Source organism: Neomonachus schauinslandi, chromosome 5, assembly GCF_002201575.2.
Source record: "Neomonachus schauinslandi chromosome 5, ASM220157v2, whole genome shotgun sequence".
Taxonomy (NCBI): domain Eukaryota; kingdom Metazoa; phylum Chordata; class Mammalia; order Carnivora; family Phocidae; genus Neomonachus; species Neomonachus schauinslandi.
In genome coordinates this window covers 170,494,368-170,516,442 of record NC_058407.1, presented here as the reverse complement: position 1 = coordinate 170,516,442, position 22,075 = coordinate 170,494,368, and the positions used below count along the sequence as shown (strand labels likewise).

The following is a 22,075-nucleotide window of genomic DNA, read 5'->3' as shown; positions in this document are numbered from 1 at the left end:
GTTGTGTTGATGGGAACACCTGGCTGGCTCAGTCTGTAGGACATGTGACTCTTGATCTCAGGGTCATGAGTTCAAACTCCACATTGGGCATTGCGATTACTTAAAAATAATCAATCCAGAATAGTTGTGTTGAAGTGGTAGGATCATTTTTTTTCCATTCTTAGTTTTGTTTTTAATTTTAAAAAACATTTATATAGAATATATAATAACTATTATATATACTATATAGCAATATATACAATTTGTTATATGTGTTACTTGTGTTTTTAAACTTAAAGTTCAAACTTGATACAATGTCTATCTTGACAAAATGGGATTTAATAGATCTTTTGGATTTAAATAACTAGTTACAGTTTAGTTTTTCCACCCCATGTGTGTCAGTTAAGATTCTTCAGTTGCAAGCAACAGAAACTAATTCTGGCCACTTAAAAAGAGAATCTGTTGTAAGAGTATGGGAGAGCAGGGGCACCTGGGTGGCTCAGTCAGTTGAGTGACCAGCTTTGGATTTTCATTCGTGTTGTGATCTCAGGGTCATGGGATTGAGCCCTACATCAGGCTCTGCACTCAGCAGAGTCTGCTTGTCCCTCTGCCTCTCCTCCTCCTGCTGCACTCATGCTCGTGCTAATAAGTGGATAAATAAAATATTTTTAAAAAATGAGTATGGGGGAGCAGACAGGACCAAAGGAAAGCCTTGGAGAAGCAAAGGCAGGTAACCACTGAGAAGGTCTACTCCACTGAGTGTAAGGTCCTGCTGCTGGAGTAAATGAACACTTGCCAATTATTTGTTTCTTCTGCACTCAGTCCCTGGGTCTAAGATGCAAAGTCCTTGTTGAGTGGGATTCCGCTTGGTCAGGGATGTACCAAGCTAGGATGTCCTGAGCTGATGAATGAAAGAGGGAGTTGAAAAGGATTTCCATGTGGAGAGCAAAACACTGAGGATCCCATCCCACCAACACAGCTCTCAGCAGCGAGCATGGTCACTCCAGAAGTTGATGAGGATACTTATTGGAATATCTAGTGTCCACTAAATCGCAGATTTGTTCTCACCACTCAATGAGATGTTTGTGAGAATGTGAATGGTCTTCCAGCAGTATTTTAGATGGACTCCCACACAGTTTTCCTCCTCACTTGTCAAGGACCAGCGAAGACCTGCTTTGGGCATGACCTTTTGGTGTGATGCTTTAGAACCCAGTAGAACTTGATCCACCTCTACACTCAAATAATACAAATCAAGTCCAGTCCTCCTTAGAGTGTATCCCACATCCATCACAACGCTGCCTAGTATCATGTTCCTAGGTCCTTCCCATCCTACTCTCACTCTCCTTTTAACTATCGTCCACACACCTTTCCCTGAAGAATGTTCTCTATTAACAGGCATTCCATGACAATGAAAAGGAAAGGGGAAAGAACTGTAAGAATTGCTGGTTAAACCAAGTCTACAAGGGCGCCAGGGTGGCTCAGTTGGTTAAGCGACTGCCTTCGGCTCAGGTCATGATCCTGGAGTCCCGGGATCGAGTCCCGCATTGGGCTCCCTGCTCAGCGGGGAGTCTGCTTCTCTCTCTCCCACTCCCCATTTGTGTTCCCTCTCTCGCTGTGTCTTTCTCTGTCAAATAAATAAATAAAATCTTTAAAAAAAAAAGAAACCCAAGTCTACAAGTCAAAATTTGTCTAGATAGCTATAGACCATTCTACTCTGTTCTCAGGGTCTTCAAAATACTTAAAGGTAACCACTAAACCACACATTCTTAGGAGATGACTTCCACAGGACTTCAAGACATAAGCAGTTTAACGGCATTTTTGATAGATGGAGGTGAAGGTGTCGAAAATTTTATTAACATTTAGTTTAAAAAGCTTTACACCTGTGCCATGCCAAGACATAGAAGGTTCTTAAAGAAGTTACCCATTAGGGTTTGCTCCTTGGTTTAGGAGTCGTGGGGCCTTGGTATTGCTTTGTTAAGCGGTTTAAGAATTCATGATCTTGGTCCAGGGCTGGTAATACTGTGCCACTTTCTTCTCCCTTCAGGGAAGAAGAGACACTATTATACCTGGAGGCTCTCAGCACATTATTGCCGCACAGCTGACTCCTTAACATCTTCTGTGGATTAGCAATTTGCTCTAAAATCGGCCTCAAGTCTCCCCCAGAGAAGAGGAGCATGGAAATATTTCTCAGGCTGGATCTTAAATGCAGTTTGTGTGTGTGGTAAAACATACATACCATAAAATTTGCCATTTTTAACCATTTGCTCAGAGGCATTATGTTCACATTTCTGTGCAACTACTACCATCCATCTGCAGAACTTTGTCATTTCAAACTGAAGCTCTGTACCTACTAAACATTAGCTCCCTATTTCCTTCTCTCCCCCAGCTCCTGGCACTCACCATTCTACTACATGTCTGAGTTTGACTCTTCTAGGTCCCTGATGTAAGTGAAAGCACACAGTATTTGTGTTCTTATGTCTAGCTTATTTTTAAGTGCAGTTTTGATGCACAGAACAGTGCCCTTACGGTGAGTAAGGACACAGCATATGTAGCTGTTACTTCCAAATCAGAAGTCTTTAGCCTGGAGCCCTTGGATGAGTCCTAGAGATCTGAACCTCCTTTAAGAGATGGGTTTCCTAAATTACAAGGTGTTCGTAGGAGCCTTAACCCAGAAGATGCTGATTGCTGTTCTGGGTCCTCTCTGCTTTGAGAGCATCCTCTTGGTCCCAAACCAGTATTGGCTACCCTCAGGTAGCAAGACACCACCAACCTGGTCATATTTATTGTACAGCTCTGGATTTTGCTGATTCAAGTTTGATGCCTAACGGGGTGTCACTCACTCTATAAACCCCTAGCCTCCTGGCCACTTAAGAACTTTGAGCTCACCTTCTTCCTATGAAAAATATCTAATGCAAATGCCACACAAAACCACAATGAGATACCACTTCACTCCCATTAGGATGGCTGTGATCAAAAAAACAGACAAGTATTGGCAAGGATGTTGAAAAATGGGAACCCTCATGCATTGCTGGTGAGAATGTAAAATGGCGCATTCACTATGGATAACAGTATAGTGGTTCCTCAAAAATTAAAAATAGAACTACTGTATGACCCAACAATTCCACTTCTGTATATACACTCAGAAGAACTGAAAGCAGGAATTTGAACAGATATTTGTACTTCCATTTTCATAGCAACATTATTCACAAGAGTCAAAAGAACAGTCCAAGTGAATATCTATGATTAATGGATAAACAAAACATCTATCCACACAGTGGAATATTACTCAACCTAAAATATAAAGGAAATTCTGGCACCTGCTGCAACATGGATGAACCTTGTGGGCATTATGCTGAGTAAAATGAACCAGTCATAAAAGAAAAAATACTGTAGGATTCTACTTATATGAGGTACTTAGGGTAGTCAAATTCACAGAGATGAAAAGTTAAATGGTGGTTGCCAGGGTTGGGGGTGGTGTAGGGAAGAAGGATGGGGAGTTAATGTTTAATAGGGACAGAGCTTCATTTTGCAAAGATGGGAAAGTTCTAGAGAGGATGCTGGTGATGGCTACATAGCAATGTGAAGGTACTTGAGGACCCTGATCTGTACACTCAAAAGTGGTTAAAACGGTAAACTTTTATGTTACACATTAGAATAAAAAATGGTTTAAAGAAGTGTCTAATGCTGTCTGATCACTATTCCCTGCTCCCACAGAGAAGTTAAAAGCCCTGTGTACAGTTTATCCCAAACCCCATCTTCTGGGAAGAGACAAAATGTGTTAAGTACCAAAATGTTGGGGTGCCTGGGTGGCTCAGTCATTAAGCATCTGCCTTCGGCTCAGGTCATGATCCCAGGGTCCTGGGATCGAGCCCTGCATCAGGCTCCCTGCTCCGCGGGAAGCCTGCTTCTCCCTCTCCCGCTCCCCCTGCTTGTGTTCCCTCTCTCGCTGTGTCTCTCTCTGTCAAATAAATAAATAAAATCTTTAAAAAAAAAAAAAAGTACCAAAATGTTTTTCAAAAGCTGGGCCTGCCTTAGTTGTTTGTATTTCTCGGTAAAAAAAAAAGAAAAGAAAAGAAAAAAGAAAAAAATAATCACTTCAGCATCATATCCTGTCCATCCATCCATCCATCTGTCCATCCCCATCAAAAGAAGTGGGAGGGGGGGACAAAAAAACAAAACAAAACAAAAAAATTCTAAACCAGAGGTAGCAGGACAAGCTTTTATGGGACTAGAATGGTCTCCAGGAGCCAGGAAGCTGCCACTCAAAGGCGGCCCAGTCAGCATGGATGGGGGAGAAACTCAGAGCTAAGTCATAGAGAGAAGCCCAGCTCACAGGAGAAGCATGGGCACCTGCCCAATGATCACCTGCTAAGGTAGCACACCAGGAGGTGTGGGCACTCCTTTCCACTCTGAAGTCACTTACCTCAGAAAAATGGTTCTCGATAATGTTCAAAGCAGTCAGGGCAACCTGAGGGTTCTCATGAAGTTGCAAAGCCTCAATTTTATCAATGCCACCCATTTCCTCTATCAGAAGACACAGGTTTTCCTTCTCTGAAAGCTTCTCTGCTGCCTGTGGGCATAAAGGAAAAGCAAGACTCTGGGCAAAAGCCCTTCGGAGGTAGAGCTTCACCACCGTGGAGTCAGACCAAAGGCTCCTGTTCCAGAATGGCAGCCACAGTTCTTCCCTCATTAAGACTGCAGGATCAGGGACACCTGGGTGGCTCAGTCAGTTAAAGGTCCAACTCCGGATTTTAGCTCAGGTCATGATCTCAGGGTTGTGAGATCGAGCCCGTGTTGGGCTCCATGCTGGGATCCTGCTTGAGATTCTTTCTCTCCCTCTCCCCACCCCCTCTTCTCGCTCTCCTTTAAAAAAAAAAAAAAAAAAAAAGATTTCAGGATCTTCCTCCCCTTTAGATATTTATAGTACATATATTTAGGTTTATATCAATTGCACAAAATACAATTTTTGCCAAGTATGCTGCCCTCCATAAATACATTGCTATTACTGTTTAATAGTTATCTCCCTTATAATTAATGGAAATTGTTTAAAATACAGTTTGAAAGAATGTTCAAGTAATGCTATTTAAATGCAGGTGTTCTGGCCCTGCCCTCACTGGAAAAGCCTTAAGAGGTAAGACTAAGGGGACCCTTAGTAACACCACGGCAAATAACCAGGTCCCTGGAAACAAGTAACATGAGTGGATTTAATCCAATGCGGATCGTTGGATTTATCATCTAGGGCTATTCCTTCACTCAAACCTTTGTACATATACCGTGGCAAGGCCTACAAAACTAGAGATCAAGATAGGATTTAGAAAAGGCCTTTTTGTAACTCATGTTCTTAGGGCAGACGGGTAAATAATTTACGAAAGCAGAATGTAGATGATCGGTGGTTTAAGTTATAGAAGATGTGCATAAAAGACTTGGAAACTAGCACGTGTTCTTGATGAACAATGCTGTGCCAGGGTCAACCATAGGGTAATCATGGCATTCCCAAAACGAGGAGGGGCAAGGACAAAGATGTGAAGGAATACATATTGCATATCAGGAGAAGAGGGAGTAATTCAGCTAAACAGTCTATCTGGGGGAAGTGAAGAGAAATAAAGAAAAGGCTTTGGTGTCAACTCCTGAAGGGCTCTGCTCTCTGTTTCGTGAGCAGTAATAAGAAAACCTCCTGTGGTTCAAATTAAGCATGATTTAGGCCACACTGTCTACCTGATCAGAGTGTGCACTGTGTGTCTAAACCCTGACACACTCTAGTCCTATCCGCAAGTCCAAAATGAGTTTTTTGGCTTTGAGCAAAGAAACCGAGGCGGGACCAATGTGCTAGGTTAGCCTCAGAAAGAACACTGGGGAGTGTGGGATGACCAAGGGCAGTCAGAGCTCTGGAGGATTCTGGATGTCGACACCACAGCAAATGGCTCCAAAGTCACTTCAAAGAACCTCAGCTCCACTCTGCTGCCCATTTGAGGCTCTCTCCTGCCTCGTCCTCCTAACCTGCTATTCCAGTGCTTCTCTCTAGTCTATCAGATGTGGTTTTCCCAGACTCTCGCCAAGGAAAAAAAAAATCCCAAATGTTTAGTTCAAATGAAACAGATGAAGTTAAATTTCTAATGCCCACAAGTGTACTTTCACAAAAGTGTTATGTCATTTTATGCAACCTTGTCTACGGGTGGCCAAGTCTCTATTCTTCATCTGTGTGATTTGCTCAATCTTAGTGTCTAATTGGGTGCTCTTTCAGATCTGTTCCTGGCTCAGGTCAGTTCTTTCCAAGACAGTTACATGAAAAGGATGCTTAAAGTGAGCTTTTAAAAGGAGTCCCCTGGTGCTACTTTGAAATTTTTCAAACAGCTTAGTTGCATATAAAAGGACCTGAACCAAATGAATATAGCCAGCCTTCAAGATGGCCTCAGATGATCCCTACCTCCTGGTATTCAACACCCTTGTATAGTTTCCTCCCGTTTTGAGTGGGGTTGATCTGTGTAACCAATTGAATGTTGTTGAAATGACTTCCAAGGCTAGATTATAAAAGCCATCGGGGCTCCCATCTTGCTTTCCTAGATCACTTGTTCCAGAGGAAGCCAGTCGCCATGATGTGAAGACACACATATGGTCCTATGAAGAGGTCCATGTAGTGAGAATAACTTTCCAGGCATGTGAGTGAGCCTTCTTGGAAGCTGATCCTCCAACCTCCATCAAGCCTTCAGATGAGACCAGCCCCAGTTGACACCTCAAACCTCCTAAGAAACCCTGAGCCAGAACCACCCAGCTAAGCTGCCCCCAGATTCCTAACCCCAGAAACTAGGTGACATAATAAATGTTTGTTCTAGACCACTAGGCAGTAACCAATTATGCAGCAATGCAGAACTGACACAAATGGTTTATGAACACTGGCTTTCTTCCAGAAATAAGGCTTTCTAGATCTCTAATTCAAGTCTCTGGAGTCAGTTTCAAGATCTATTCCTGCTGCTGCTCTTTCGAGTGTATCCTATGTTTTAGCCTTCTGGAAGAGCCAGCCATGTGGTTCATGGACTTTTTCCCCTGCTTTGAACCTTTGATTGGTTTCTCCGTCTCACTCAGAGTAAGCTGAAGTTCTCCCACACCTCATGTGATCTGGATGCTCTGAGCCTGACTACCACCTTCTATCCATTCGCGCCCACTCATCCTGAGTGCTCTTCCCCAGATATCCACAAGACTCATTCACTTCACTCCTCTCAGGGCTTTGCATAAATGTTCTTCCTGAGACAAGTTTCTCCTGATGACTACATACAAGGGATCACCACGCTCTCCCCACTCTGAGCCACCAGTGACGGTCCTTTTAGCAGGTAAACTCTCAGCTGTTGTGTCTGTTTCCCTCTCCATTAATACATAAGTATTATGTATCAGAGCAAGGACGTTGTTCTGTTGTATCCTGAGCATCTGAAACAAGGCTGGGCACACAGTCACTCATTTGAAAAATGAAGAGGGACCTTCTTTGAAAGCCCTCTTGTTTTTGTTACCCATAGGATACCAGGAGGAGTGGTGAAGGAGTGGAAAGAGAATCACATGTGAGTTTTAAGAACCAAATTAAATGCCTCAAATTTGGAGACTGCTGTTTAAAAACCAACCTGCTTAGAACAGCTCACCTGGAGGATAAAAGAGATAACATCAAGGATGATGATAACAATTTTGGTGTCTTGGATGGTAAGCAGATTCACCAGTGGCTCCAGGACGCCAGAGTGGACAAGCTCGATCAACTGGTCTATGGTGCCTCCAGTTGTGAAGTTAGCCACGGTCCAAACGGCCTCTTTCTGGACTTTAAATTCTCCCTGCAGAAAGAGAACATTTACATTCTTTATAGATCCTGAGGAACTTAAATACACTGATGCTTAGTTCAATTTCTTTTTTTTTTTTTAAGATTTTATTTATTTATTAATTTGACAGAGAGAGACACAGTGAGAGAAGGAACACAAGCAGGGGGAGGGGAAGAGGGCGAAGTAGGCTTCCCACTGAGTAGGGAGCCCGATGCGGGGCTCGATCCCAGGACCCTGGGATCATGACCTGAGCCGAAGGCAGACGCTTAACGACTGAGCCACCCAGGTGCCCCTTAGTTCAATTTCTAGGTAGGCTAGGGACAGCCAGGATGGTCTGTGCAATTTACATGGAACACCTTGGCATCCTGCCTCTAGTTCTTGAGCAGAAGACAGCATCTTTGAGAAGCCCAGACGTAGGCAGACAGACTTCTGTGGGGCCTTAGAGGGAGGTTTTAAGTTTGAAGTAGACTCATTTCCTTAGGTCAGGTTATGGGAAAAATAGGCATTATGCTTGGAATTTTAGGTTATAGTGACCTAGGTCAACATTTCTGGTCTTTCTGTCACAGGAAAACTATGGACAAGAAGCTCCCCAGCTGGGCGCCTGGGTGGCTCAGTTGGTTAAGCAACTGCCTTCGGCTAAGGTCATGATCCTGGAGTCCGGGGATCGAGTCCCGCATCGGGCTCCCTGCTCAGCGAGGAGCCTGCTTCTCCCTCTGACCCTCTCCCCTCTCATGTACTCTCTCTCATTCTCGCTCTCTCAAATAAATAAATAAATCTTTAAAAAAAAAAAAAAAAAAGAAGAAGCTCCCCAGCTACAAAGCTGAGCACACAGAAGTGATCTCAGGGACTGAGCCAGCCCGGAGGTGACGGAGGAAGGCCACTGAAACCTCACTCAATGTATCCCTTGCATTTATAAGAAACACTTCGCCCAGAGATATGGGAGTCATTTATTGTAGATCCTTCTATCCCCGGGCAGAAGGAATTATTCCCATTTTATGGCTGGGGAAGAACTGTGACCTCAACTTAAAAAAAAAACAAAAACATACCGATAACCAAAACAACATATGGCTCCAAGCCAGTTGTAGTTCAAAAGGCAGCTTGAAATAAGATTACTCCTTGACTCATGACTGGATGTTCTGCTTAGAATATGTACAGACTCATGGACGCACACAGGATAGGAAGTATCTGATGGATTGGGTTGAACCTTGATTTGGGTGGCACACCTGGGAACCCACCATCTAACCTGAGGGCAGGCACCCCACCAGCAGCTTCTTTTTCCCATCCTACTCCACTTGCCTCCCCGTGCCCAGGAAGACTGCCCCACTCCTGGCTTGTGTCACATGTAAATGATTTAAACAGAGCTCATCCATTCAAAGGTGACAAAAAGAAATGCCGACAGATAGTAGTTGTCCCAGGCAAGGGAAGTGGGAATCAGGAGGAAGAAGGAAGCTTTATTGTATTTCCACTTTTACATCTGGATTTTCAGTGTATATTACCACTCTAATTGATGTGATTTTTACACTGAAAAGGCCACTTTCTTCAGTGTATAATATCACCATAACCTGTTATGTTTTTCCTCCTACAACAAAACAAACCCCTCCCCCTTTTAGCACGTAGAGTGGATGGCACATTCTTTTAACACTAAAGATAAGCCAGTATTTACCAGCTCAATATTTTTGCTGAATATTGGAGCTGTGGGGGATCACCTTTTCACTGAACAATGCCTGTTAAGTCTCCCAAATCTTTAATGGTTTGTCCCAAACGGGATGCCTCTTCCTGTTTCCAGGGCGAATGAGGAAACCACGGTTTCACAGCTCTGTTGTGATCTCAATTAATTTGCTTCTTAGCCTGTCTCTGAATTACTGAAGGAGTTCAACACAGGGCCAATCGGAAAATAGCCTCTTGTCACGGACATGGAGCGCACCACTTACGTTTTTCAGCAGAGCCACCAAAGGAGGCAGCATGCCGCAAGCTATCAGCCGCTGGATGTGCTGGCGAGGCCCTGCAGCCACGTTGCTCAAGGCCCAAGCTGCTTCCTTCTGGATGGAGGACTTGGGGTGCATCAGGAGCTGGGGCAACACGTGCAGCATGCCCGCATCGATGGCCACCTGGGTCTGGTGATCCGTTCCCGTGACAATGTTCCCCACGGTGCGGAGGGAGGGGGTCTGGAAGAGCAAGGCTATACATGTAACCAAGCATTGCAAACTTATGGTAACAGAAGGGGACCATCACCAAGCTCTGCGCATTCCCCCATGTTCGTCACGCTATGTTGATGGCACTCAGGAAACCCGTGAATAACGACTAAATCCATGATCCCTATTAATTCAGCACATCCATGGCCATTTGCATAGTTTAAAGGTACTTGCTAGCCTCTCAGTAGTTTCGGCTCACGTAAGATAGAGGTCCAGGGATGCCTTTATTAAGAAATAATGCTGTCCTTTTTGTATCCTTACACTGGGAATATCCCTAAATTGATTATAGGGTTTATAATGTAATAACTTCTACTGAATTTGTATTTAGCACCAGTGTCAAGTTTCTGTTGTATATTTAATTGGAGCTAATGAGAGCCCAACGGCATTTTTTGTTGTTGTTGTATTCACAAACTCCCTCTCAACTCTGAAGGTCCCCAGGATGGATCTGCAATTGGGCTCAAGACAACCATCCTCTGAGGGCTGACTGTGCATTTATTTTGGTTTCTCTGCACCGCAGTGACCACCCCCCCACAGACCATCAACGGTTCGAGAGTTTTCCTAGCCTTTTATGCTGGGTTTATTTGTTACTCAAGCGAGAGGTGAAGCAGTGCTGTAGGCCCATCACAGCCTTGGCAGGATGACTCCAAATGGGCCCTAGACCCCTCAGGACAAGCAGCTTCTTATATTCTTCTTGTACCCTCCCTCTCCCCAATTCTATCCCCAAACTAACCTTGACGTCTGAGGAATACTATGCTAATCTAGGCATAGATGATCCCTAAGGCTGCATAAATATACAACATTAGCCACAGAAATCAAAAGGGCCACCCACGTTTCAAGGCATATCTTCAAGAAGCGTATTATGTAAGGGACACGTTTCATATCATAGCAAAGTATTTGATGTTTTGTTTTTGTTTTTGTTTTCATTTTACCTATGCTGAAGTGGTCTAATAACAAACTGGGGAGAGGATAAGAGGGATTTTTTTTAATCCTTGAGTAAGAAATTCAAATGTTACAACAAGCTTTATGTTTATACACAAATGTGCGCACACACACACACACACACACACACACACACACTGTATTAGCCAACTTGTTAACATCCACATGCACAGACCCCTAGAAGGAAAGGCCATAAAAGAATAGTTTACTGAGTGGAGGGATTATTTTAATTTGGTGCTTGTCTAGTTTTTCTGGTTATCAGATTAAGACAAGTGAGTTATTTAACATCCACTAGGACTTCAGATCAAAATAGATTCAAGTCTTTAGCTAGAGAGTAGCAGAGACCAGGGAAATGTAGATGACAAGCTTTGTTCTAGATAAAGTATGAGACCCAACTGTGGAAGACCGGGACTGGGAGAGTTCTTGTTCAAGGAATTATGACTCACACATTCTCGTCTGAAGGCCCAGACAGAGACAGACAGGACCAGGGACGTTTACCAAGACATTGAGCTCCGAGCTGCTCATGAGCTGGACCAGCCTGGGCAGGACCCCTGTGTTGACCACTTGGCCGATGCGTTCGTTGGAGCCATCAGTGAGGTAGGACAGGGCCCAGCAGGTGTCCGAGAGAACCTCGCTGTCTTGGTGCTGCAGGAGGTGGGATAGGACGGGCAACATCTGCTTCACGGCTTTCACAGAAGGGTAAGGGTTCTTGTTTCGGCACAAGTTGGACAAGGTCCACGTGATGTTCCGCAGAAACGTGATCTGTAACAAGGAGACTGCTTCCAGGACCGGTGCAAAGGAGGAAAAATGCCAATGGCCTGTGTCTTTGCCATCCCTGATCAATATTATTAACCAGCATGAAGCAAAGCGTTTGAGCTTCATGCAGAATCTGTTCTCGATAGTGATGCATACTAGGGAGACCAAATGTTAGGTGGAGGTTTCCTTGTATTCTTCAAAAATCCACCCCCGCCCCTTGACTCAGCTGATGACCAATTCATTTTTCATTGACAAAACAAATGTCAAGCAGGAGTTACTTGGTCTGCCCATCAGCCAGTCACCCTACCAACATGTGGTAACCACATTCCTGATCTTTGTTGCAGGGTCAGTCCTCCTACCCCGCATCTGGATCCCATTTTTGCCTTTGAAGATTCTATCCCCACGATCACCTCTCCCCCCGATCCCTCCCACACTCTGGGACCCTCCACCTCTCTAGCCATCATCCTGCTTCTATTTTTCCAGAGTCCACCCTCAAGGATGCATCTCTATTCACTGTCTACTTTGCAGCTTCGCATTTGTTCTTCCACTCCTTCTAGTCTGATTTTTGCCCCTACTTCTTTGCATTGAGTGATGAAATCGGCTTCTTCCAAGCCACCAAATCCAACAGCTGCCTTTTCAGTCCTAAAGTTACTGCCCCTCTTGGCAGTCTTTAGTACCCCCCTTGGAAAAGCTCTTCTTGGCACCTATGACACCAAACCTGCATTTCTCTTGCCAAACGGGCTGTTTCTTCTCAGTCTTTTGGGCAGACTCTGCCTGAGTTCTGATTGTCAGAGCCCTCGAGACTTGGTCCCAGGCTCTACTCTAGGTCAGGGGTTGGCAGACTTTTTCTGCAGAAGGCCAGAGAATAAACACATCCAGCTTTATGGGCCATAGGGTCTCTGTTGCAACTAGTCCTCTCTGCCCTTGTAACATTACAAAAGCCACAGACAGCATGGGTATAAAGAAATGGTGATGGCTGTGCTCCAATAATACTTTATTTACAAAAGCAAGCAGCTGGCCCCTGCTCTAGTTGATCCTGCCTAGCTGGATGACGAATGCACGCACAATCATCTGGACTGCATTATCCATCCACCTGACGTTGCTGCAATGGTGCCTCTTACTTGCTTCAACTTAACATGTATAACTAACGCTCAGATTCCTTCTTCCCTCCATCTTCCCCATTTCTCTAGGAGGACAGTCATCTAAACAACCTAACCTGAAACCAAGGGCATTCTTGCTTCTTCCACTCCCCCGTGTCCAGCATGGCAGCATCCCAGCTCGCTCCGCTCTCACTTTACAAGCAGCCAGAAGGGTCTTCCCAAAAGATCAGATCACTTCACTTCCTGCTTGCCTCTGCCAGCAGGTGGATGTCTAAGTCCTTCATCCTACTTGTCATCTCGTTCTGCTCTCTCCTTGCAAACTCCTTAATCATGCCAGCCTCTTACTGGTCCCACCATGTCGGGTTTTCTCCCACCTTGAGGGATGGGTATTCCCAGGGCTTTTTGAAGCTACCTTCCCTTCATTTTTGCTTGGGGCAAATATAGAACCAACATTTTCCCAAGGGGGTTCCCTGTTGTTGCCACATCAATCAACTTTGACTCTAAGCTTCGAACCTAGACCTGGTACCTAGGAACAGAACTGGTGACCCATTAACTGTCTGTGCCCCATCTACTTTTGCAGGATTGTAAGCTTAGAAAAACTTTAATGGACCTCTTCCAATGCCCCCTGAAGAAAAACTAGCACTATTGCCCTTGGGGCCAAATGAGGATCCATCTCTGCCCAATGTGATATTCAGTCCTAGGCCTTGCTTATAATTGCTGTCCTAAGGGGCAAGGCAGCAACTGTATGACCTAGCAGTAACTTGAAAGTACTCCCCCAATTTCAGAAACTTGTTACCTAGCCAGTTGTTCTACTTTAAAAATACTTACTGGTATGGTTGATGAAACGAGGGCCACCAGATGTGGAATGGCATTGCTTGAGATAACGAGGTCTCTGAATTCTGGGCCATCACCTACAAATAGTTAAGAATGTGACATTCGGGGGACACCTGGGTGGCTCAGTCAGTTAAGTGTCTGCCTTCGGCTCAGGTCATGATCCCAGAGTCCTGGGATGGAGCCCCGCATTGGGCTCCCAGATCAGCAGGGAGTCTGCTTCTCCCTCTGCCCTTCACCCCACTCATGTTCTCTCGCTCACTCTCTTTCTCTCAAATAAATAAAGTCTTTAAAAATTAAAAAAAAAAAAAAGAATGTGAGATTCGAACAGGGAGCAAAGAGAATCCTGGACTGAGTGACTAATTTTTTAAAACCCTGTGCAAGGGGTGAGAAGCCAAAACACATTCCTGGGCTGGACAAGTACATAGTATAGCCATGAACTAGATCCTGGGTCTCCATCATGTCAGGTGGGTAGATAGGTCAAACATGAAAGGCAGACACCACATAGCAGAGACCATTATAAGCAATCTGTGGACACCTAAAGAAGCAGAGACCATTATAAGCAATCTGTGGACACCTAAAGGAGCAGGGACCATTATAAGCAATCTGTGGACACCTAAAGGAGCTAGCCGATGGGCCCGGAAAGTGCCCTCAAGACTCGAGATGCTGGTGGCACTTCACAACACAGTTCTCGGGAAGATGAATTTGGCTATTGCAGGCCAAATGGTCTTTCCAGGAGACTCTGGCATGGGGTGGAAACTTCCAAATGCAACTCAGAATCTAGCCTGGGAGATGAGTCAATGCTAGCCACCTGCTATCTGCTTCTCAGGCGAGAATACCGATTTGAGACCTTAGAAGTCTACGTTTATAGTTCTTCAACCATGAAGGCAAGGCGTAGGTTACTTTATACCACCCAATTTTGCCTGTTCCTTACTGAACCAAGCAAAATGAGAGACAAAGTCTATATAATAGGCGCTTCCTTTACTGGAAGCATTTAACAAGCAGACTTATTTTATATTCTGTGTTTGCTAATCCCAGTATCTGAAGTCCTTGGAGGCCTAATCATACTGTTTGTTTCTGCTGACTCAGTCATGGTGGGTTGTTGATTCTCTGAACTTGAAACTGCTAATATTTGGCTGATCTTACTTTGTCAAAATCCTGAGGGGCCCAATTGAGTTCATATCCCCCCAAGAGCATCGTATTTATATTCAGCCAGGAATCCTGGAGCTTCCAACCCTGCAGCATTAACTCATTTTATGCTTTCCTGGACCATGCAGGGAATACAGCATCAAGCCCCAAATTCACAAGGCCATTTTGGGACTGTTTACAGGGGAGACCTTTCCCCCACACTGAGCACACACTTTTCTGGTATGTTCCCTTGGCGACTTTCACTGGAGGTAGAATTCTTTCAGGCTCCTGGGTGATGCAAGGGTCTGTCCTAAATACTGCACGAGTCAAAGACTTGTCTTTTGTTCCCAAAGCCATTAAGACCTGAGGCTGCAGGACCCTGGTATTGACAGATGTCACCAGGCAGCCTGTAGCTTCGGGACACACTGCATCATCTGGCCGCCACTTTAATTGTTGGCCTCTGAAATTGACTCTGGATTTTGGAAAAGCCTGGCGTACTCTTCCCAGTGTTTCTAGATATTTATACTGAGAATATTGAATCTTTATCTACCCAAAGAACTCGCATAGCATGCCAGACACCTGACCCACTGGTTTCAGCGCCCCCGCCACCGCCACCCCAGGGGAGAGTCTCACCTGCTATATTACCAAGAGCCCACACTGCCTGTTCACACACAGTCATGTGGGGGGAAGACAGGAGCTCAACCAAAGGTGGGATGGCCCCACCTTCCACAACGGCTTGAGTCTGCTCTGAAGTCCCGGAAGCAATGTTGGTCAGAGCCCAAGCTGCCTCGAACTGCAAGCAGGGATGAGGTGACAACTTCAGGAACTCCACCAGCCTGGGAATGAGCCCTGCTTCAACAATCAGTTTTAGAGGAGGGTTCCTTTCCTGGGACAGCATTTTCCTTTGCAATGAAAGAGGGAAAAAAATTATAGATAAACACACACACACACACACACACACACATACACAAGTCATGTGAAGCTGATATTAAGAACCTTCTTTATAAATGTTCTTGGCATTCCTAGCTATCAGATGAGACTAACATGTGGGCCAGAGCTACTTAATATCCTAAAATCCAGTCTATAGCACTTTGCAGTGACAAAGCAACATTTTTCCCTTTAGGTATTATCTATGAGTTGAGATTCCTATAGAGGCCAATTTAAATTAAGCAATTCATCTCTGACAACACTTGCATATCTTAAGTTGTTCTCAAGGATGATGTAGAGGAACGATTTAGTCTCGCTTTTGAATGGACTTGCCTCTTCTTATATTGTGTGGGCATTTTGCCATTGCCACAAAACCAAATAGGCCACTGGAGCTCATTTCTAGCTAGGAACCTATAAACCGCAGAAGTCTGTTTGGCGGTACCTGGCTTCCTGGGTGGCCTGGAAACATAGGTCTGGATCGGAGGCATTCACGCCATTGATTATTTCTTGCAGGGTGAGGCTGACCTGCAAAGAGAGACACATTTAAGTCAGAGTCTCTGCCCACAGGAACCATGAAGGTCATCTAGTCCAGCCATCTATCTGATTAGAACAGGCTGGCTTGGACAATATGTTCCAATCTGCACATTGGTCTACCTTAGGGGAGAGAAGAATACTTGGTGGTCTTATAGGTCTCATGAATCTGTGGGACACTCCCCATGCTCTGGGGAAGGGGTAATTCCTATCATCACTTGGATCCCCACCACCTTTTCAACCCCTGCAGTAAGAACATGTTAGTGATGACCAGCAAAAATGGCAGAGTAAGGACCTCCAAAAATTCTCTCCTCCATAAAAACAAGAAAACCAACACAAGTAGATCAACCTTCCGAACTCTAGAAATTGACCAAAGGCTTGTAGCAATTTGTTTTCTTTGAGCCAAAAAGAGATTGTTCAGGAAAAACACCTAATCTCAGGAAGAAGAATTCTAGGAAACAAAATGCATCAGTGTATGAACAGGATTATACATCATGACCAACTGGGATTTAATCCAGGAAGGCAAGGGCAGTTCAACATATGAACATCAGCATAGTAGGTCATATTAATAGGATACAGGGGGAAAAGCAGACAATCATCTCAGAAAATGCAGGATAAGCATTTGACAAAATTCAGGCACACTTCCTTGATAATAAACATTCAGCAATCTGGAAATAAAAGCCACCTTCCTCAACCTGATAAAGCCATCTAATAAAACCCCACACAGCTAGCACCATATTTAACAGTAAAAGATGGAAAATTTCCCCCCTAAGGTCAGGAACAAGACAAGGACGTCCACTCTTGTTGCTTTTATTCAACATTGTATTGGAAGTTCTAGACAGACTAATTAGGTAAGAAGAAAAAAAAGTCATCCAGATTGGAAAAAGAAAATTATTTCTATTTGCAAAATTCAAGAACTTGTATATGGGAGATCCTAAGGAATCCCCCCCCACACACAAATAGAGGCTCAGCTAGGCTTCAGGATTAACATATGAAAATCACTTGTATTTCTATATACTAGCAATAAACAATCCAAAGTTGAAATTAAGAAAACAATTTTATTTTCAATGACATCAAAAAGAATAAAATACTTGGGAATAAATTTAACAAAAGTACATGACTTATATGCTGAAACTATAAAAAAAATTAGAGGGGATCTAATAAATTTAAAAAATTCCCATGATCATGAATTGGAAGACTTAACATTGTCAAGATGGCAATACTCTTATAAATTGATCTATAGATACAGTGTAATCTCCATTAAAATCTGAGCTGTCTTTATAGAAGAAACTGACAAGTTGGTTCTAAAATTCATATGGAAATGTAAGAGATCCCAAATAGCCAAAATAATCTTTTTTTTTTTTTTAAAGATTTTATTTATTTATTTGAAGAGAGAGACACAGCGAGAGAGGAAACACAAGCAGGCGGAGTGGGAGAGGGACAAGCAGGCTTCCCGCAGAGCAGGGAGCCCGATGCGGGGCTCGATCCCAGGACCCTGGGATCATGACCTGAGCCGAAGGCAGACGCCTAACGACTGAGCCACCCAGGCGCCCCTAGCCAAAATAATCTTGAAAAAAAAAAAAAAAAGAACTAAGTTGGAAGACACTTCCCAATTTCAAAACCTACTACAAAGCTACAGCAATCAAGTCTGTGTTGTGCTAACATAGGATACACATATTGATCAATGGAAGAGAATCCAGAGTCCACAAATAAACTCTCACATTTACGATCAATTGATGTTAGACAAGGGTTTTAAGGCTATTCAAGAGGGGAGAGGATGGCCTTATGATGCTGGGACAACAAGGTATCCACATGCAGGACAATGAAGTTGTCACACCCTATTCACACCATTTACAAAAATTTACTTAAAATAGATCAAAGGTCTAGACATAAGAGCTAAAACCATAAAACTCTTAGAAGGAAACAGACATAAATCTTTGTGACCTTGGAGCAGTCAATGGATTCTTAAATATGATGTCTAAATCACAAGCAACCAAAGACAAATTGGACAAATTGAGCAGTTTCAAAATTTAAAACTTCTGTGCTCCAAGGATTCTACCAAGAAAGTAAGAAGACAATCCACAGAAGAAGAAGAAATATCTGCAAATCCTATCTGGTAAGGGTCTAGTCTCCAGAATAGACAGAATAAAGAACTCTTACAACTCAATGATAGAAGGACAAATTACTCAAGTTTAAAAATGAGCAAAGGGTTTGAATAGACACTTCTCCAAAAAGATCTACAAATAGCCAATAAGCACATCAAAAAATGATCATCATCAGTCGTTAGGAAAACATGTCAAAATTGTAACAATATGGCCCTTTGTACCCACTAGATAGCTACAATCCGAAAACAGACAAGTGTTGGCAAGAATGTCAGAATGTACAATGGTGCAGCTACTTTGGGAAATAGTTTGGCTACCTATTTGTTTCCTATTGTTACTGTAAAAATCACCACAAATTTAGTGGCTTCAAACAACACATTCTTTCACAGTTCTGGAGGTCAGAAATTCATCACCAGCTTCACTGGACTAAAGGCAGGGCTGGCTCCTCCTGGAGGCTCTTAAGGAAGAATCGGTCTCCTTCCCTTGTTCAGCTTCTAGTGGGGCCACCTGCCTTCCTTGGTTTGTGATCCCCTCCCTCCATCTTCAAAGCACAACATGCTAATCTCTGCTTCTGTGGTCCTATCACCTTCTGCTCTAACTTGTCCTTCATCCTTATTATAAGGACCGATGTGATTACACTGGACCCATCCAGCTAATCCAGAATAATCTCCCCATCTCAAGATCCTTAACTTAATCACACCTACAAAGTCCCCTTTGTCATACAAGGTAACATTTACAGGCTCTGGGGGTTGGGAGATGGAGATATTTGGGGGGGAGGGGCACTATTCAGTTTACCACAAGCAGTTCCTCAAAGAGTTAAATGGGATAATCATAGGACCCAGCAATTCTACTCCTAGGTATGCTCAAGAGAATTGAAAATATGTCCACACAAATACCTGGGCACAAAGCAGCATTATTCATAATAGCCAAAAAGTGGAAACACAAGTCCACCAATTAATGAATGGATAAACAAAATGTGGTATATCCATACAATGAAGTATTTTTTTTAAGATTTTATTTATTTATTTGAGAGAGAGAGAGAGAGAGCACTAGAGGGGGAGGGTCAGAGGGAGAAGCAGACTCCCCAGTGAGCAGGGAGCCCGATGTGAGACTCGATCTTGGGATTCCAGGATCACGACCTGAGCCGAAGGCAGTTGTTTAACCAACTGAGCCACTCGGGCGCCCCCATACAATGAAGTATTAATCAGCTATAAAAGGAATGAAGTACCAACACATGTTACAACATGGACAAACCTTGAAAACATTATACTGAGAAAAAAAATAAACCACACAAGGCAACTTGGAGAACGTGTACAGCTATTCTGTTTGAGGACCCCTACTGTGTCATCAGGCCCACTTGCCCAGATTGAACTCCTCTCTGCCCCATAAGAGTCCTAATCCCAGCAGGGTGGAATGATGCACGTGGATGGCTAAGGTGGGACATAGATGGTGACAGATCATAAAAGGCATGTAGATACAAGTCTATTGGAGTCAAAGAAGAGAAACTCCCCCATCAGGTCATTCCAGAAAGGATTTGCAAAAACAGTGTTGGCCTGCAAATCAACCCAGAACTTGCACTGAGGGAAGTTGGGGTGGATGGGGAATGGAAGATAGAGGACAGCATTCGGGTCCCAGGCAAGACTTTGTATGTTGAGTGACTGGATGCTTCTAACAGAGAGAGAACATTCGTAACCCCTCATTTCCTGTTTCTGGCCAAGTGGTGGCAAGTGAATTTCCATTAGAAGCAGCATCTTGTGTACCCCACCCTGCTCAGAAAACAGATCCCAAACTCACAGCCACAAACCTAATGCCCTTTAGCTTTCCGAAACCACCAGCTCAGCTCTAACCATGATCTCTCCGCCCCTTTCCTCAAAGACTCTCAATTAGAACTTGCAAGTTCTGAATCTATTAAACATTTTCAAGCCAGAGAAACTTGCTAAGGACGTGTTTCGCACACACACAACTCTCCTGAACACCACATTGCCAATGTACCCCTTTGGTTAGTTGTCCAGAAGCTGGGTCAGGGGAGAAATTGGTGATATTTCTTCTCTTTAAGGCCTGCTCATCTTTCTTGGCCTTCCGGAGCTCCAGGCTGACTGCCATCCGCTGTTGCCGCCTCATCTAGTGAGGAAAAGAAAGAATTGGAGCCCTTAGAGCAGGGAAGTCAGGTTTTCACCACATTTAGCTTTTAGAACACTCATCAAAGCGTCAGATTTCACTCTTACAGATGCAACAGGCTGGAAGAGTTAAGATCACACAGCAAATAGTCTCAGCATGGTTTACTTCTTCTGCTTTCTCCTACTATACCACATCCACAAAAATAGTCAAACTTCTTCCCAAAGTGAAGGAAGCCTATCTACAGTCTTGGCAGGCCAGGAGTCTCTCAGCTGCAGAGCCATCTGAGCAAAGCATCCCATTGCCCCGAGTCTGAGCCCATCTTCCTCAGTGCTGATTGGTCCCTGAAGAGCAGGCCAGGGCTTCCCAACTTTGGGGATCCAGGCACGGCTGGGGACTATGAAGTCCATGAAGACATGCTCCACATGACCCTGACCATTTCCACCATTAGGGATCAGTCTACAGGTCATTCAAGCCTTGATCCCGTCCCAGGAGTCTTACTTGGATGCCAGACTGAGGGAGATTAAAATTAAAAACAAAACAAAACATACCCTTTTTTTCTTGGATCAGAAGAAACTCATAGACTTTAGTAGCATCAAGAATCCTGGGGGAAATGATCTATTCTTTAGATTAGATCTCTATTTTGCCATATTTGCTTTGTCATCCCCATCTTCTGATCCTCCACTCCATTTTTTTTTTTTTTTTAGACAAGGAGTGCTCATGTGCGTGAGCATGCATGCACGTGAGCAGGGGAAGGGCAGAAGGGTAGGGAGAGAGAGAATCTTAAGCAGGCCCCACCCCCAGTGTGGAGCCACCAGGGCTCAATCTCACCACCCTGAGATCACGTCCTGAGCCGAAATCAAGAGTTGGATGCTAAACCAACTGCACCACCCAGCCACCCCTGCTCCACCCCATTTTTGATGCATTTCAACCATGAGATTTTCACTACACTGCTCCTCCATAGAGTGAAATGGTGGCTGGGTACTCACAGACGCATCTTTGCCTCGGTACTTAAATTTTCTCAGCCTCTCTTCGGGAGCATCTAAAGTCGGCATATTGACTGGAAGCAGTAAACCACCTGCCGGTAAGACAGTTATCAAGAGAGTCAGTGCCCAGTGTGCGGGTTCCTATGCCACAGCCATCCTTGCTCTAAGCCCTGGAAGGGCTCACAGTGGATGGGAGAGCAGCTTCCATAGGCATTCCCATGCTGGCTCAACAGGGAACGAGCACCATGGGAACCAGAGGCTAGCCCTGGGCTCCAGGAGGGAGGGATACCTCTTGGAGTCAGTTCCGCTTGAACTGGGCCTTTAATGGCTAGGGTAGGTTGGAAGGAAAGCCCAGAACCCTCTCATGTGGCTGTATCCTAGGAGTTCTGTACAGAGCGTATGCACAGGATGGTGGCGCCCAACCAGGACAGGAAGATGGCCTCTTCTCCCACACCCAGTCCACCAACCCTTGGGTCACGATGGTCTCAAGCATGATACGCTCCTTCTAATTCTTTGGTTGATTACCTCGATCCCGGACCAGGCCACCATCATCTTCCAGCTACTCTATGGCAACCGCCTTCCACCTGTTCTCCCCGCTTCTACCATTGCTGTATTCCAATCTGTTCTCCACACAGAGGCCACGTGATCTCTTAAAGATAATTTTCTCTGCTTCAAAACTCTTTGTGGCTGCCTGCT

General features: G+C 44.4%; 1 protein-coding gene across 1 annotated transcript; it reads right to left on the bottom strand.

Annotated features, from left to right (window-relative positions):
• Positions 1-1,903: 1,903 nt before the first annotated feature.
• On the bottom strand, positions 1,904-21,448 carry KPNA7 (karyopherin subunit alpha 7). Its single transcript, XM_021680043.1, has 10 exons — positions 21,383-21,448; positions 20,271-20,399; positions 16,088-16,170; positions 15,352-15,620; positions 13,588-13,670; positions 11,402-11,665; positions 9,704-9,937; positions 7,605-7,787; positions 4,403-4,549; positions 1,904-2,017 (listed from the first exon to the last, which is right to left on the bottom strand). Exons 1-10 carry the CDS (start codon positions 21,446-21,448, stop codon positions 1,904-1,906), a joined length of 1,572 nt encoding a protein of 523 aa, XP_021535718.1.
• Between the last annotated feature and the right edge of the window lie 627 nt (positions 21,449-22,075).

What these genes read in the sequence shown, in the direction of transcription:
- KPNA7 (XM_021680043.1), bottom strand. Translation starts at nt 21,448, where the DNA reads ATGCCGACTTTAGATGCTCCCGAAGAGAGGCTGAGAAAATTTAAGTAC. An exon ending in TCGTTTCATCAACCATACCA is followed by an intron (nt 11,666 to 13,587) that starts GTAAGTATTTTT and finishes TCCTTGTTACAG; the next exon opens with ATCACGTTTCTGCGGAACAT. An exon ending in TTATCTCTTTTATCCTCCAG is followed by an intron (nt 4,550 to 7,604) that starts GTGAGCTGTTCT and finishes TTATGCCCACAG; the next exon opens with GCAGCAGAGAAGCTTTCAGA.